This window comes from Rhinatrema bivittatum, chromosome 2 (assembly GCF_901001135.1).
Source record: "Rhinatrema bivittatum chromosome 2, aRhiBiv1.1, whole genome shotgun sequence".
NCBI lineage: Eukaryota > Metazoa > Chordata > Amphibia > Gymnophiona > Rhinatrematidae > Rhinatrema > Rhinatrema bivittatum.
The window spans coordinates 715,004,633-715,018,160 of record NC_042616.1 but is presented as its reverse complement, the minus strand read 5'-3'; the positions used below and the strand labels follow the sequence as shown (position 1 = coordinate 715,018,160).

General features: G+C 43.0%; 1 protein-coding gene across 1 annotated transcript in view; it reads right to left on the bottom strand.

Moving 5' to 3' along the window:
• MATN2 (matrilin 2) overlaps nt 1-13,528 on the bottom strand; it is a 199,473-nt gene that overhangs the window by 61,138 nt on the left and 124,807 nt on the right. The window contains exon 9 of the mRNA XM_029591768.1: nt 4,630-4,752. Coding sequence (XP_029447628.1) covers nt 4,630-4,752 — 123 coding nt within the window. The remainder of the gene's footprint in view (nt 1-4,629; nt 4,753-13,528) is intronic.

Sequence of the window (13,528 nt, the reverse complement as noted above, 5' to 3'; positions counted from 1 at the left end):
CTCATAGCTCACTCTACTACTATGGAAGCTTGTGGCTATTGTCCCTTTGTATGGCTAGGACATTGCTGTACTCTTTATTTCAGATCTATGTTTTTTGCTATGAAAAAGATGGAAAATGGAGTCTTCCATATCTTAGCTTGACAATCTTTTAAAGCCTTATGTATAGGAACTGTCTTTGTCTACTTTGGCAATTATATACATTTGAAGACTCCCTGGAATTCTTCTGAAACTGGGGACTCTTCGTCAAGCCCGAATGGAACTACCTCCAGACATATTTTTGTAAGAAAGCCTGGTACATCTTTTTATCAATTTCAAAATTCTCCATGGGTTCTGTATATTCACCTGCTAGAAAGTTATGCTGTTAAGAACTGGTGAAGCTTTTGTTTTTATGTCATGCGTGTGTCGTCAAAGTGATTTGTAATGCACTGGTGCATTTTACTTGTTACCCAACAGGAACCATGGATGGAGCAGGCCATAAGTGTTATAAATAAATAAGCTACAAGAAAAACTCCTTTATTTCTTTTTGTAACCAAATGGAATCTGTGTACCCAAAATGGATGAATCTCAACTCAGGAGTCTGCATGGGCCATTTTGTGTTTTATCTGCTGTCATTTACTACTGTAGCTCAGCCTTGCCTGCCACTAATATGTTTGTCCTGTGTTCATCCGAGGGGTTTTTGCATTTTGGGGGTCCTCCCCCCTGCGTTATCCCCCACTTTTTTGTAGGCTGTGGCTCAGATATAAATTTCCTTCCAGGCATGTGCAAACGGTCTTTCTTTCTGTCCTTCCCAGAAGATTGATCAAGACGTCTTTCCACTCCCTGGGGGACTGACTAAGTTGGAGGGTTTTTTCCTTATGCTAAGAGGACTGACCAGAGGTCTTTGCTGCTTCACAGTGGACTGAGCCAGGAGTTGCTGAAGAGTTGAAGCAAGAGGTGTTTTGAGGGGAGAATAATTCTGGAAAATGTTGAGGATTACTGAGTTTTGGCTATTTTTGGACTTTGGATCAGTTATTGAACGAGGGGCACTCCTCCCCACCATCCATTTTTGAAAAGCTGTCTGTTGGGGTTCTCCTTGGCTTTGCACCCAGAAAACCGCACCTGGGTATTATGAGTGTTTTTTTTTAATCCTTTCAAGTGATCTGTTTTTAAACAAAATGACTTTTCATTATTAGTCAGCACCTGGTTAATACTGGTGGTTTCAGAGATCGACCCTTCACTCCGGGGGAAGGTATTTTTGAGGTAGATACTGGTTCCGTTGAAAAGAGTGTAATAACTGGGGGATGCACCATGGATAAATAGATTCTTATGAATGTTATTCTGATTTTCCTGATGTTATTTTTGATTTGCATCATTCTGGCCTGGGTTTTACGTTTCAAATTTGAAGTAACTTTTTTTTTTTTGAACGCCATCCTTCGTCAGTCCATGGTTTCTTACAAGTTTCACCACCTCAAAGACCTCCTCTGCTGCGAATTAACTGACCAGCTTGAGCCAGCTGTGCGAGTCGAGGACCCCCAACTGTGTTACCCCCCCCACAGCATCAGTGGCTCAGGAGGTTAAACCTCCCCTCCCCCTCACCCCAGAGAGGGAGTTGGCTAGGCAGAAGACCAGGCCTTGTCCAGCACTGCAGTACTGTACCACACCTGAGGGATGGATCCTAACCCCAGCCGGGCACCCCATGACAGCTTTCCTCTTTGGCAATCCTTTCTTCGGCTTGACCTTTTGCTTTCCTTATTTCTTCCTTCCTCTCCCTCAGCTTAAACAGATATTCTCCCTGTGTTCCCTTTTTCTGGGATCCTTTACACTTCTTGAACGTTATTTTTGCCAGGTGTCCCCAGGGGCTCCTGAAACATATTTGACAGCAAGAGAGGTCCAGAACTTTAAGGAGCAGCCTGGGGAACTGTGTGACACCCTTTGTTCAGTGCACCCCATGAAGGGGGAAGGTCACACTATGCTGCTATGTTAATAGCATTACAAAATGTCAGCTCTTGAGACTTAATATAATTTGTTCCAATGAGTGAGATTTTAAACAGAAAGATCTGGAGATAGTTTGCATCCGCTACACGATGGGGTGTAGAGAAGATCTGTTAAACAGAGCAACCCCCTTGATAAACAGCTTTGAGAGGGATTCCATTCTCAGGTTAATACAAAAAAAGGAAACGATAGCTCTGCGGAACCCGTGAGATTTATTACCCCATATCACAGAGCACATGCACTGATAGAAAAAAGCCCCCGCAGGACATATTATTCTTAGATGGCATTCCTAACAATGGTTTGGCAAGATATCCCAATTTAACATTTAAAAGAGAAAACAGTTTGAGGGATTATTTATGTGCTAGCCCTTTGGGTAAATTACCAAAACAAATTCCAACTGCATCCCAAAGACAAAGAAGAATTCTTTAAATCTGTTTTCTGTAAAGTTATAAGCTGGAACTACTTAAGGCTGGAATGGGATGAAGAAGAGCTTTGTGTTGGTTATGTTTACAGATGTCTGAGCTCTTAAATAAGAGAGGGCCAGAGAATGCTACTACTGCTTCTTACCATTTCTATAGGGCTACTTGGTGTACACAGCACTGTACAAATAAACATAAGAGACAGTTCCTTCTCCATGGAGCTTACAGTCCAATCAAAGACTCAGGACACAAAAAGCCTTTGGGGATTTCATGTATTAAGAAAATGGTTAAAATCAAGGAGAAGAAACAGGGATTATGATTTAAGGAGGAAGACGTCCTCTTGAGAGAGCTAGGTCAGAGTTGTTTGCCCATCTCTTAGCTGCTCTGCTAATATTTTGGGTGCCGGTATATTGCTGTTCCTTTCATCATCTAGTATTGTGCAATAAAGGATTTGTTTTGGAAGACTGGGAAGGGAGCAGCGGCATTTCCATTGTCATTAAAAGTCAAAAAAGCTTGGGGCGGGGGATGAAAATATGGCCACGAGACGTTCATTAAAACGAAAGAAAATTTGGTGCAATGCTTGGTGGGTTCCCCAAATCAAATAATGTAATATTAAGCGATGTGATACTGTATTGTGCAATGGTAACACAATCTGCAAAGTGATACTGTGCTGGGCACTGATATTAGACAGTGACAGATGATGCTGTACTGTGCAGTGTGATCTTATACTGCCGTACTGCACTCTGCAGGGTGATTCTAAACTGTACAAAGTGATACGCATACTGTAACAGTGATTTCTGTGATACTATCATGTGCAGACTGGTATTACTGGTGGAATTTTCAAAGCAGCCCACCCAAGTGCAAAGTCCGCAGGTACTTTGCACAAATATTCAAAGGGAAATTCTGCAAATACCTTCACTCTGAAAATCGCCATGGATATAAATTACCTGTGGATATTTGCACCTACTGTATGTGTGTGGGTACAATTTCACATATAGATCTGAAAATGTAATCAACATGCATTCTTTTCTTTCCCAGACCTAAATGCACTCTGAGCGCCTCTTTCAAATGTAGTTAAAAGTACTCATGAATGTTTAGCTTGGTTAAGGCTGGGCAATTTTTCATTCATTTTACCCAGGTAAATGGCTTTTGAAAATCACCCTTATATTATGCAGAGTGATACTATGGAGGATAATTTCATAATAGCCTGTGCAGGGTTGAAGTCCACATTTAGAAAGAACATGCAGACTTCATCCCAAATTTCCAAAACAGACTTATGCGTATCAGTCTGCTTTGAAAATTAGCACATTTCCATGGGACCCAGCATGACATATACACATGCATGGATGCCTCCTAAGCAGCAGGTATAAATGTGTACACATACATTTATACATATACTTTTGAAAATCAGAAGTATGTGCATAAATGGTTTCTCCCTCCCTGACTTCACCCCAGAACACTTCTTTCTAGTATACATAAAAATGTGTGTGAAATTGCTTCCGTTCAAAATTTTACATGTACAATCTCAGGGGCAATTTTCTAAAAGCACATTTACGGACTTAAAACTGTGTATTATTCTAATAAATACTTTTGAAATTCACACCCATCCTGTGCAGTATGATATGATGCTCTACTGTGCAATGATATTACACTGTGCAGTGTGAGAATATACCATGCAGCATTATACTGTACTGTGCAATGTGAAGAATACCATGTAACATAATGCTGCGCACACAAACACATTTTCAAAGGCTTAGTCAGGATGTACACAGCTAAAAGGCAGGAGTTACGCAGGAAGAATGACTGAATGTGCACAAGCAGATTTTCAGCTGGCTCAAAGTACATGTTTACTTTTAAATGCATATTCTTTTAGCTGCAGTAAAAAAAGGTTCTTCCCAGCAGGGGTAGAGGTAGGCAATATGGTAACTTGGTTTGGGGAGAAAACTATGTATGTACACTGAAGTTTAAAAAATGTGCTCAAATAATCAACCCATGTACTTTACGCTCCCAGCAGAGATGATTTAAAGTAAATATACTTCTGAGGATGATCAGAATTCAACATTTCCCAGGTATAGCACTCAGTCATTTTGATGTTAAACTCCCTACTATTGGTTAGGAACTTGATATTGCCCTTATATTATGCAGTGTGATACTATGAAGAACAATTTCATAATAGCCTTTTGTCTTTTTTTTTTTCAGTGGAAAACCACATGGATCAATAAATGTGTACGATACTTACTGCTGCAGGTCTTTAGGTCTTGGTTAAGGACAAATCCTTCGTAACACTGACAGACGTAGGACTCAGGTGTGTTCAGGCACAACTGCTCACAGCCATGACTATTCTCCACACAGTGGTTGACTCCTCCCATTCATTACCAATGGTTAGTAAAGTCAGTGCCATGGTGAAAGAAACGAAAGGAAGTATTAAACGTTACAGTCAATGATGCTGGGTCTCTGCAAAGCATTCTAGGTAACTACCACGTCTGTAAGTTCTTGATGGTAGGGACCCACCGCAATCTGCATCTGTTTGTTTTTTCCTTATTTTGTTCATCTTTATTCTTTGTAACCTCATGCCTTTTTCTACAACCTCCTTACATACTAACATATAAACAGACCGATGCAATACCGTGCGCTGCAGCCAGCGCATGGCTCAGCATGTGATCGGATGCACATTTCGGACGCATGTCCATAACCTCTGATGCAAAACATGGTTAGAGCATCCAAAACACGCATCCAGTCGAGCGTATAGCTAATAGCGCTCATCACATGCAAATTCATGTTGATGAGGCTATTAACTATTACCCCCGACGCAAAACAAAAAAATGTGCACCCGACGCGCACATTTTTACTCTCAAAAATTAAGTCCTGCCCCAGAGCAGGTGTTAATTCTTGAGGAGCCCCAAAAGTTTACAGAAAAGCAAAAAATACTGCTTTTCTGTAGTTCCTCCAACTATATATCTACTATATCGTGGCGATATTAAGTCGGAGGAACCAAAAAAGGAGAACCATAAAAATAAAAAAATAAAAGTATGCCGGCGGCCTGGTTAGGAAAATGGACGCTTGTAAAATTGAGGAGAAAAATAGCAACCTCCCAGATCCGGATTATACTGGAGACTTTGCCAATTTCCAGGGTTCTTATCATTGGGATCTATGATTGGGATCTGATAAACTTGGTCCGTGGGAAAATCTCTGGGCCATGGGCGGGTTTTACAGTCATGATCAGTGGTTAGCGAGTTTCCTGCCCACCGCTAATCCCATGACCAAACAGTACTATTTGCCTTTCTGCAGTATTATCCAGGTATCTCACTGCCCAAATACTTATAACCAATTGCATTTTTTTCCTGGTTGTGTGATATGCAGATGTGGACCCCCCCCCCCCTCCCCCTTGAGGTATTAAGATTTGCCCAGTACCAAAGAGGGGAGGTCAACCCTAGAAGAAACAATATTAATGTACAGTGCAGGTTCGCAGGCCTAAAGGGAGGTGAAACAGCATCCCCAGCTCCTTCCTGTAATCCCGCCAATCCCACGCCCAGGGCAACCCTATATGGATTTCTTCTTCGGGCAGCAATACACTTCCCAGGTTACACCACCAACAATATCAAAGAGTTTAAAGTTTTAGAAACACTTTTACTTAGCAAATACAAGGGGGTAAAGTAAAAGTCAAAGAATGTACATAAAATAGGCACAAATTAGCAGTAAATTAAACAATCCAGTCCCTTAAAATTGGTCAGGTATCCCCCAAATAGTATACTTTCATATTAGAAGAAAAACATTAACCTATGCAAATAAACAGTTTCCAGCCCTGGTTCAACCCACAAAAACTGGAAGAGGGGAAAAAAGAAACCTGCAGCCCTCAGAGTCCTCTTCTCAAAAGAAAAAAAAATTGACCAAGTGTCCTTGGTATATGCTATGCAAGTCCTGGAGCCAGAAATAGTGTCCCAAGTTATTATGCATAATTCAAAAAAGAAACAAAACAGTTGGAGCACTCTGTGGAATCCTGAAATAGATGTATTCCATAAATTAACCAAATTTCCAATTCAGAGGCTATTCTCCTCAAGCCAATAAATGTGTACCAGGACTGAATGACCAAATATTCTTGCTTGAAAATAGTTTTTCCTCTCTTTTAAATCTGAGATACAAGGATCCTTGGAGCTTATCAAAACTCACAGTTAAGTTTGCCTCCTAGGTAGCTCTGTGCAGCTGGATTTCTCTGTAGCACAGACTTGTTCCTGGCACAGCTCAAGCTGTATACTTTCAGTCCCCTAACTCCTATTCTGTTTCCTCCTCTTGGCTGAAAGAAAGAATTGTTGTCTTTCCTCCAGCAAACCTGAACAACTCTGTCTTTTTCTCCCAAAACTCCCCATCTTTTTTATCTGCACCTCTGCAGCTCTTCAGTTTATTGGCTGGCTTTTCAGACACTGGGAGAAGGAATCAGGAAGTACAAATCTCATTGGTGCAAAAGAGTCAGCAGTCCTCCTGCACTCAGGGAAGCCAACCTGCAGTCTCTTGAATTAACCCCATGAGTACTGTATTTTCTTTATCCATTGCAGATGGTCAAAGTAGGCAGAAATCATAATGCCTGCAAGCTGTTAGTTTTTGTCTTTAGTGGCATCAGGTGCTGAAAACAGTCTCAGGCCAAGCTCTTTTTTTTTTTTTTTCAGGCATATGCCCCTTTTTTCTAGTCCATAAGGGCACACCAGTGGGAGTTCTTGTAAGCATAGGGGAGGTTGAGTCATTTGTATGTGTCAAGGGCCATTCAGAAATCACACCTTCTCATGCAGAGTTTTCTCATTGCTTATCAAGTGGAAACAACTTGTGCTTTGTTTCTCAAACACAGCCAACGTATGTGATAATATCCCTTTCAAAGGACACTCAGTACTGGCTTATTAACAATAAATCTAGAGGTCAATATTCAAAGCCATTTAGATGGATAACTCACAAGTTATCTGTGCAAATAGCAAAGATTTCAATATTGAGCAACTTATCTGGCTAGATTTTAGCTGGATAAGTCATTAGGTTCAAATCTATCTGGCTAACTTACGGGGTTATTTTCTAAAGGCTTATCGCACGTGAAAAGGGCCTTTTCGCGTGCGATAGCATGCAAATTTGAGTTGGGGCAGTATTGGGGTGGAGTTGGGGTGGCGAGGGGGCGGACTCGACGGTGTCTTCGCTGGCAGCAATGTTACTAACATTATTGTCGCCAGTAGTGTGCCCAATAGCACCATCTTTCACAGTGGCGCTATTCGGTGCGAAAGTTGGCAGCGAAGACACCGCAGTGGTGCGAAGGCTGCGGGCTTTCGCAGGCCCACCCCCCTTCGCCCCCTGTTTTCGCTGGATTCATCATTCTGCGATGAATGATTAATAAATAAATTTATTTATTTATTTATTTAATTCTTTTCTATACCAATGTTCATGACACAAGTCATATCACCTCGGTTTACATCGAATAAGGGTGGATTAACATTAGCTTACTTGTTTAAGAAGGGAGGTAAGTTATAGAGAGAAGAGGGTTACTAGAGATTGGAAGATAAAAGGAAGGTAGGGAGTGAAAGGAAGGAACATATAAGTGATATTGGTTACAACAATAATATACTTATTCGTTAACAACATTGTGACTTACTGAGTGTAAATAACATTTTATAAGGTTAAAGATAGGCTTGTTTGAACAGCCAGGTTTTAAGTTTTTGCTTAAAGTCAGCGGGTAGTGTTCCTGGCATAGGTCTGGAGGCATGGCGTTCCACAGAGATGGACCAGCTGTGGAGAAGGCACATTTCCTAGTGGAGGTCTGAATAGTGGATTTGGAGGGGGGGGGGGGGGGGGTGCATGGAGAGTTTCTTTATAGGCAGCTCTAACTGGTCTATTTGAGGTGTGGAGTCGCAGCGGGATTTTTAGCTCAAGCGAGTGCTGATTGTGGATGGTCTTGTGAATGATAGTGAGAGACTTATAGAGGATTTTGAAGCTTATGGGGAGCCAATGAAGATACCCAAGGATGGGTGTGATGTGATCTCCTCGGCTGGAGTTGTTTAGGATTCTAGCAGCGGCATTCTGTAGCATCTGTAGGAGTTTTGTGGTAGTTGCGGGGAGGCCCAGGAAGAGGGAATTGCAGTAGTCGATTTTTGAGAAGAAGGTGGCTTGGAGTACCGTCCGGAAGTCATATAGGTGGAGGAGGGGTCTAAGCTTTTTCAGAATTTGTAGAAGCATTCTTTTGTTGTGTTGTTAACAAATTTTTTTAAGTTCAGTCAGTTGTCCAGTGTAACTCCAAGGTCTCTCACTTGGGCAACTGTGGCAGTTGTGGGGCTGGGGAGGGGAAGATTATTGTGGTCCGGGGAGATGAGGAGTTCAGTCTTGGCTGTGTTGAGGACTAGGTGAGGAGGTGTGTTGAGGAGGTGGTGTGGAGGAGGTTAATGGAGTGAAGGCAGCTGTCCCAGAACTTGAGGGTTTTGGAAAGGGATTCTGTTATGGGAATCAGTATCTGCATGTCATCAGCGTATAAGAAATGTGTTAAATTTGGATTTGCGAGGAACTGGCATAGGGGTAGGAGATAGATATTAAAGAGGGTAGGGAAGAGGGAGGAACCTTGGGGTACTCCAAGTGTTGAGCTGATGGGGGGGGGGCGGGGATTCTTTATTGTTTAATCTAACCTTATAGTATCTGCTGCTGAGGAAGGACTCAAACCATCTGAAGACTGTTCCTGAGATACCTATGTCAGAGAGGTGGTTAAGGAGGATGGAGTGATTCAAAGAAACATAGAAACATAGAAATGACGGCAGAAGAAGACCAAAAGGCCCATCCAGTCTGCCCAGCAAGCTACGCAGTTTATCCATTTTTTTTTTTATCTTCCCCCCCACCCCTTTTATTCTCCCCCTCCCCCGTCACTATTGGCTTCCAGCACCCTCCGGCCCCAATTCCCTTCCACCCCTCCACCAATGCAGAGAGCAGTGCCGTATTTGCATCCCAATGAACATCCAGCTCAATCAGGGGTAGCAACTGCCGCAATAAACGGCCACACCCCTGCCCCATACTCTTACCCACCTCTGTTTTGCTTGTTTGTTTTTTGTTTTTTTGTTTTGGTTTTTTTGTTTTTTGTTTTTTTGGAGATGGCAGCCCTCCAACCTTCCGCTCCGTGAAGGTGGAACACAAATCACTGGCATCCCGCTCCGTGAATGCCTCTGTGGCTACTGCCGCTCCGTGCAGTATTTTGCTGCCTGAAGGTGGAACAACTACTCGCCACTGGCATCCCGCTCCGTGAATGCCTCTGTGGCTACTGCCGCTCCGTGCAGTGTTTTACCACCTCCTCTATATTTATGCCCACTAGACTTGATGGATCCACAGTGTTTATCCCACGCCCCTTTGAAGTCTTTCACAGTTTTAGACTTCACCACTTCCTCCGGAAGGGCATTCCAGGCATCCACCACCCTTTCCGTGAAGAAATACTTCCTGACATTGGTTCTTAGTCTTCCTCCCCGGAGCCTCAGCTCGTGACCTCTGGTTCTGCTGATTTTTTTCCATCTGAAAAGGTTTGTCGTTGTCTTTGGATCATTAAAGTTTTTCAAGTATCTGAAAGTCTGAATCATATCACCCCTGCTCCTCCTTTCCTCCAGGGTGTACATATTTAGATTCTTCAATCTCTCCTCGTACGTCATCCGATGAAGATCCTCCACCTTCTTGGTTGCCCTTCTCTGTACCGCTTCCATCTTGTCTTTGTCTCTTTGTAGATACGGTCTCCAGAACTGAACACAGTACTCCAGGTGAGGCCTCACCAAGGACCTGTACAAGGGAATAATCACTTCCCTTTTCTTACTCGATATTCCTCTCTCTATGCAGCCCAGCATTCTTCTGGCTTTTGCTATCGCCTTGTCACATTGTTTCGTAGACTTCATATCATTAGACACTATCACCCCAAGGTCCCTCTCCTGCTCCATGCACATCAGCCTTTCCCCCCCCCATCGAATACAGTTCATTCGGATTTCCACTCCCCATATGCATGACTTTGCACTTCTTGGCATTGAATCTCAGCTGCCATATCTTCGACCACTCTTCCAGTTTCCTTAAATCCCGTCTCATTCTCTCCACTCCTTCCGGCGTGTCCACTCTGTTGCAGATCTTAGTGTCATCCGCAAAAAGACAAACCTTACCTTCTATCCCGTCCGCAATGTCGCTCACAAAGATATTGAACAGGACCGGTCCCAAAACCGATCCTTGCGGTACACCACTTAAAACCGCTCTCTCTTCAGAGAAAGTTCCGTTTACCATCACACATTGTCTTCTGTCCGTTAACCAATTTGCAATCCAGGTCACCACCTCGGCCCTCACTCCTAAGCTTCTCGTTTTATTCACCAGTCTCCTGTGCGGAACCGTATCAAAAGCTTTGCTGAAATCCAAGTAGATGACATCGAGCGCTCTTCCTTGATCCAATTCCTTGGTTACCCAGTCAAAAAAGTCAATCAGATTTGTCTGACAGGATCTTCCCCTGGTGAATCCATGTTGCCTCTGGTCCATTAATTCTCCTGACTGTAGATAGTTCACTATTCTCTCTTTCAGCAGTGACTCCATTACTTTTCCCACCACCGAAGTGAGGCTAACCGGTCTGTAGTTGCCAGCCTCCTCCCTGTTCCCACTCTTGTGAAGCGGGACCACCACCGCTCTTCTCCAATCTCTTGGTACCACTCCTGTTTCTAGGGATCTATTGAACAGGTCACACAGCGGACCCGCCAGAACATCTCTGAGCTCACTGTGTCAAACGCGGAAGAGATATCAAGCAGTGCCAGTAGGTATGGTTGTCCTTTGTCTAAACCCATGAGGAGGTTATTCGTGAGGGAGATTAGGAGGGATTCTGTGTTTAGTGACTTACGGAATCCAAACTGAGCGGGGTAGAGTATCTTGTGTTTGTCTAGATAATCGGAGAGTTGGGTATTGACTAGTTTCTCCATGAGTTTAGCGATGAATGGTAGGTTGGAAATGGGACGGAAATTAAAGGGATCTCTTGGGTCGAGGTTGGGTTTCTTTAGTAGAGGTTTAAGGGTGGCGAGTTTCAGAGTGATGATGAATCCAGGCCTTAGTCAGTTAACTTTAGACCTGTTTCAGAATGCATCTAAAGTTATCCAACTTTATGTGGTCGGATAACTTGCTATTTAATTGATATCTTCAAAAGATATCCAGCTTATTAGCACTGTAAAAAAAAAAAAGACAAGAGCCTGTGACCCACGTGTCTCCCTTCCCCAACCTATTTTAATAGAAGGTCCTATTGGGTTATGCACCCCCCCCCCCCCCCTCCAGCCCCGTCTAAATCAGTGCAAAGTGTTGCAGAGTTCAGCACCACTCCTTCCCTGTTCGGAATCGTAACTTACAATCTGGCTCCTTCCCTGATTCCTCCACCCCTCTGCAGTCTCAATTGGCCAATCTTGGGCTGGGCCCCGGCAACAGGCATAGGCCTAGTTCTGGGACTTTGAGACAGAACCTGGCCTCGGGTCTAGTCCCAGGCCCATTTTTTTCTTTTACAGAGAAGTCAATGGGAGAAGCAATCCATAGATACCGTAAAATAAAAAAAACACAAATGAAAATGTTTTTTGTTTTTTTTTTTAAATTTCAGATGAACCTGACAAATGACTGGGGCCTATGAAATGACTGAACAAACTGAAACAAATTTTTTGAATCTGCACACTCCTAATAACTACGATAGACTATTTTACAGGTCATTGTGCAGTATACGTGACGCAGCAGTAGCACAAAAGCGCTATTTAAGAGTTGGGCAAAATGTCTGCAAATTCGTTTGCATACAGAATTTACTCCAGACTTTCATTTCCTTCAACTTCTGTAGAACTAAGGATTAATAAACAAACTGTAGGTCACAAGAACGTAAGAAATGCCACACTGGGTCAGACTGAATGTCTGTCGAGCCCTGCATCCTGTTTCCAACAGTCTCCAATCCAAGTGACAAGTATCCAGCAGATCCCAAAGACTAGACGCTGACTCCCAGCAAAAAGCAGTCTACCTAGCTAATAATGGTTTATGGACTTTTCATCCAGGAACTTGTCCAAACCTCTTTTAAACTCAACTATGCTAAATGCTTAGACCACATCCTCCAGCAATAAATTCCACAGCTTGACTGTGCATTAAGTGAAAAAAAATACTTTCTCTGATTTGTTTAAGAATCTTCTACCTGTTAGTTTCATGCAGTGTCCCCTAGTATTAGTACTGTTTGAAAGAGTAAATAACCATCTCCTATTTACCTACTGCACCCAACTCATGATTTTATGAACCTCTATCATATCCTCATCCAGTCACAGATGTATTGTTCTGAAGTGAGGATTGGGAGGAATTGCAAAAGAACCATGTGAGACTGGGAAACAGGGCATGCAAATGGCAGATGAAATTTAATTTGGACAAATACAAAGTGATGTACATAAGGGTAGATTTTAAAAGCCCTGCATGTGTAAATCCCAGGCTTTATGTTTGTAGCTGGGCGTTGCGTGCGCTGAGCAAATTTTCATAGGGGGTCCGGCCACGCGCATAAACCTTGGGATGCAAACAAGTGCCAGCCTCTTCGAAGGGGTGGGCCAGAGGGCGGGGTCTGGGCAGAGATGGGCGGGCTGGGACAGCACCATTGTACGTTACCCCAGGGAAGCAGGCGCCGGCAGCCATGTGCCCCATGGATTTTATAATTTGTGCTTACATGTTATAAAATCGGCGCGTCCATGTGTGTGCACCGGGAAGTGTGTGCACATGGACGTGCGCGCGCATGTTTTAAAATCTATCTCATAATGTTGGCATGATTAGAGGGGTTTCCCTGCAGTAGGGAACAACAACCCAACAACAGTCTTAGATGCGCAGTCCAGAAGTATTCCATACATTAAGAAAAGTGGAAGAAAGGCAAAATGATTACCGGCATGGTTAAAAGATGAAGTGAAAGAGGCTATTTTAACAAAAAAAAATCCTTAAAAAATTTGAAGAAGGATCCATCTGAAGAAAAGAGGAAAAAGCATAAACATTGTCAAGTTAAGTGGCCATAGAGGCAAAAACTCATAACAAAAACTTTTTAAAATATATCTGAAGCAAGAAACCTCTGAGGAAGTCGGTTGGACCATTAGATGACCAAGGGGTTAAAGGGGCTCTTAGGGAAGATAAGGCTATTGCAGAAA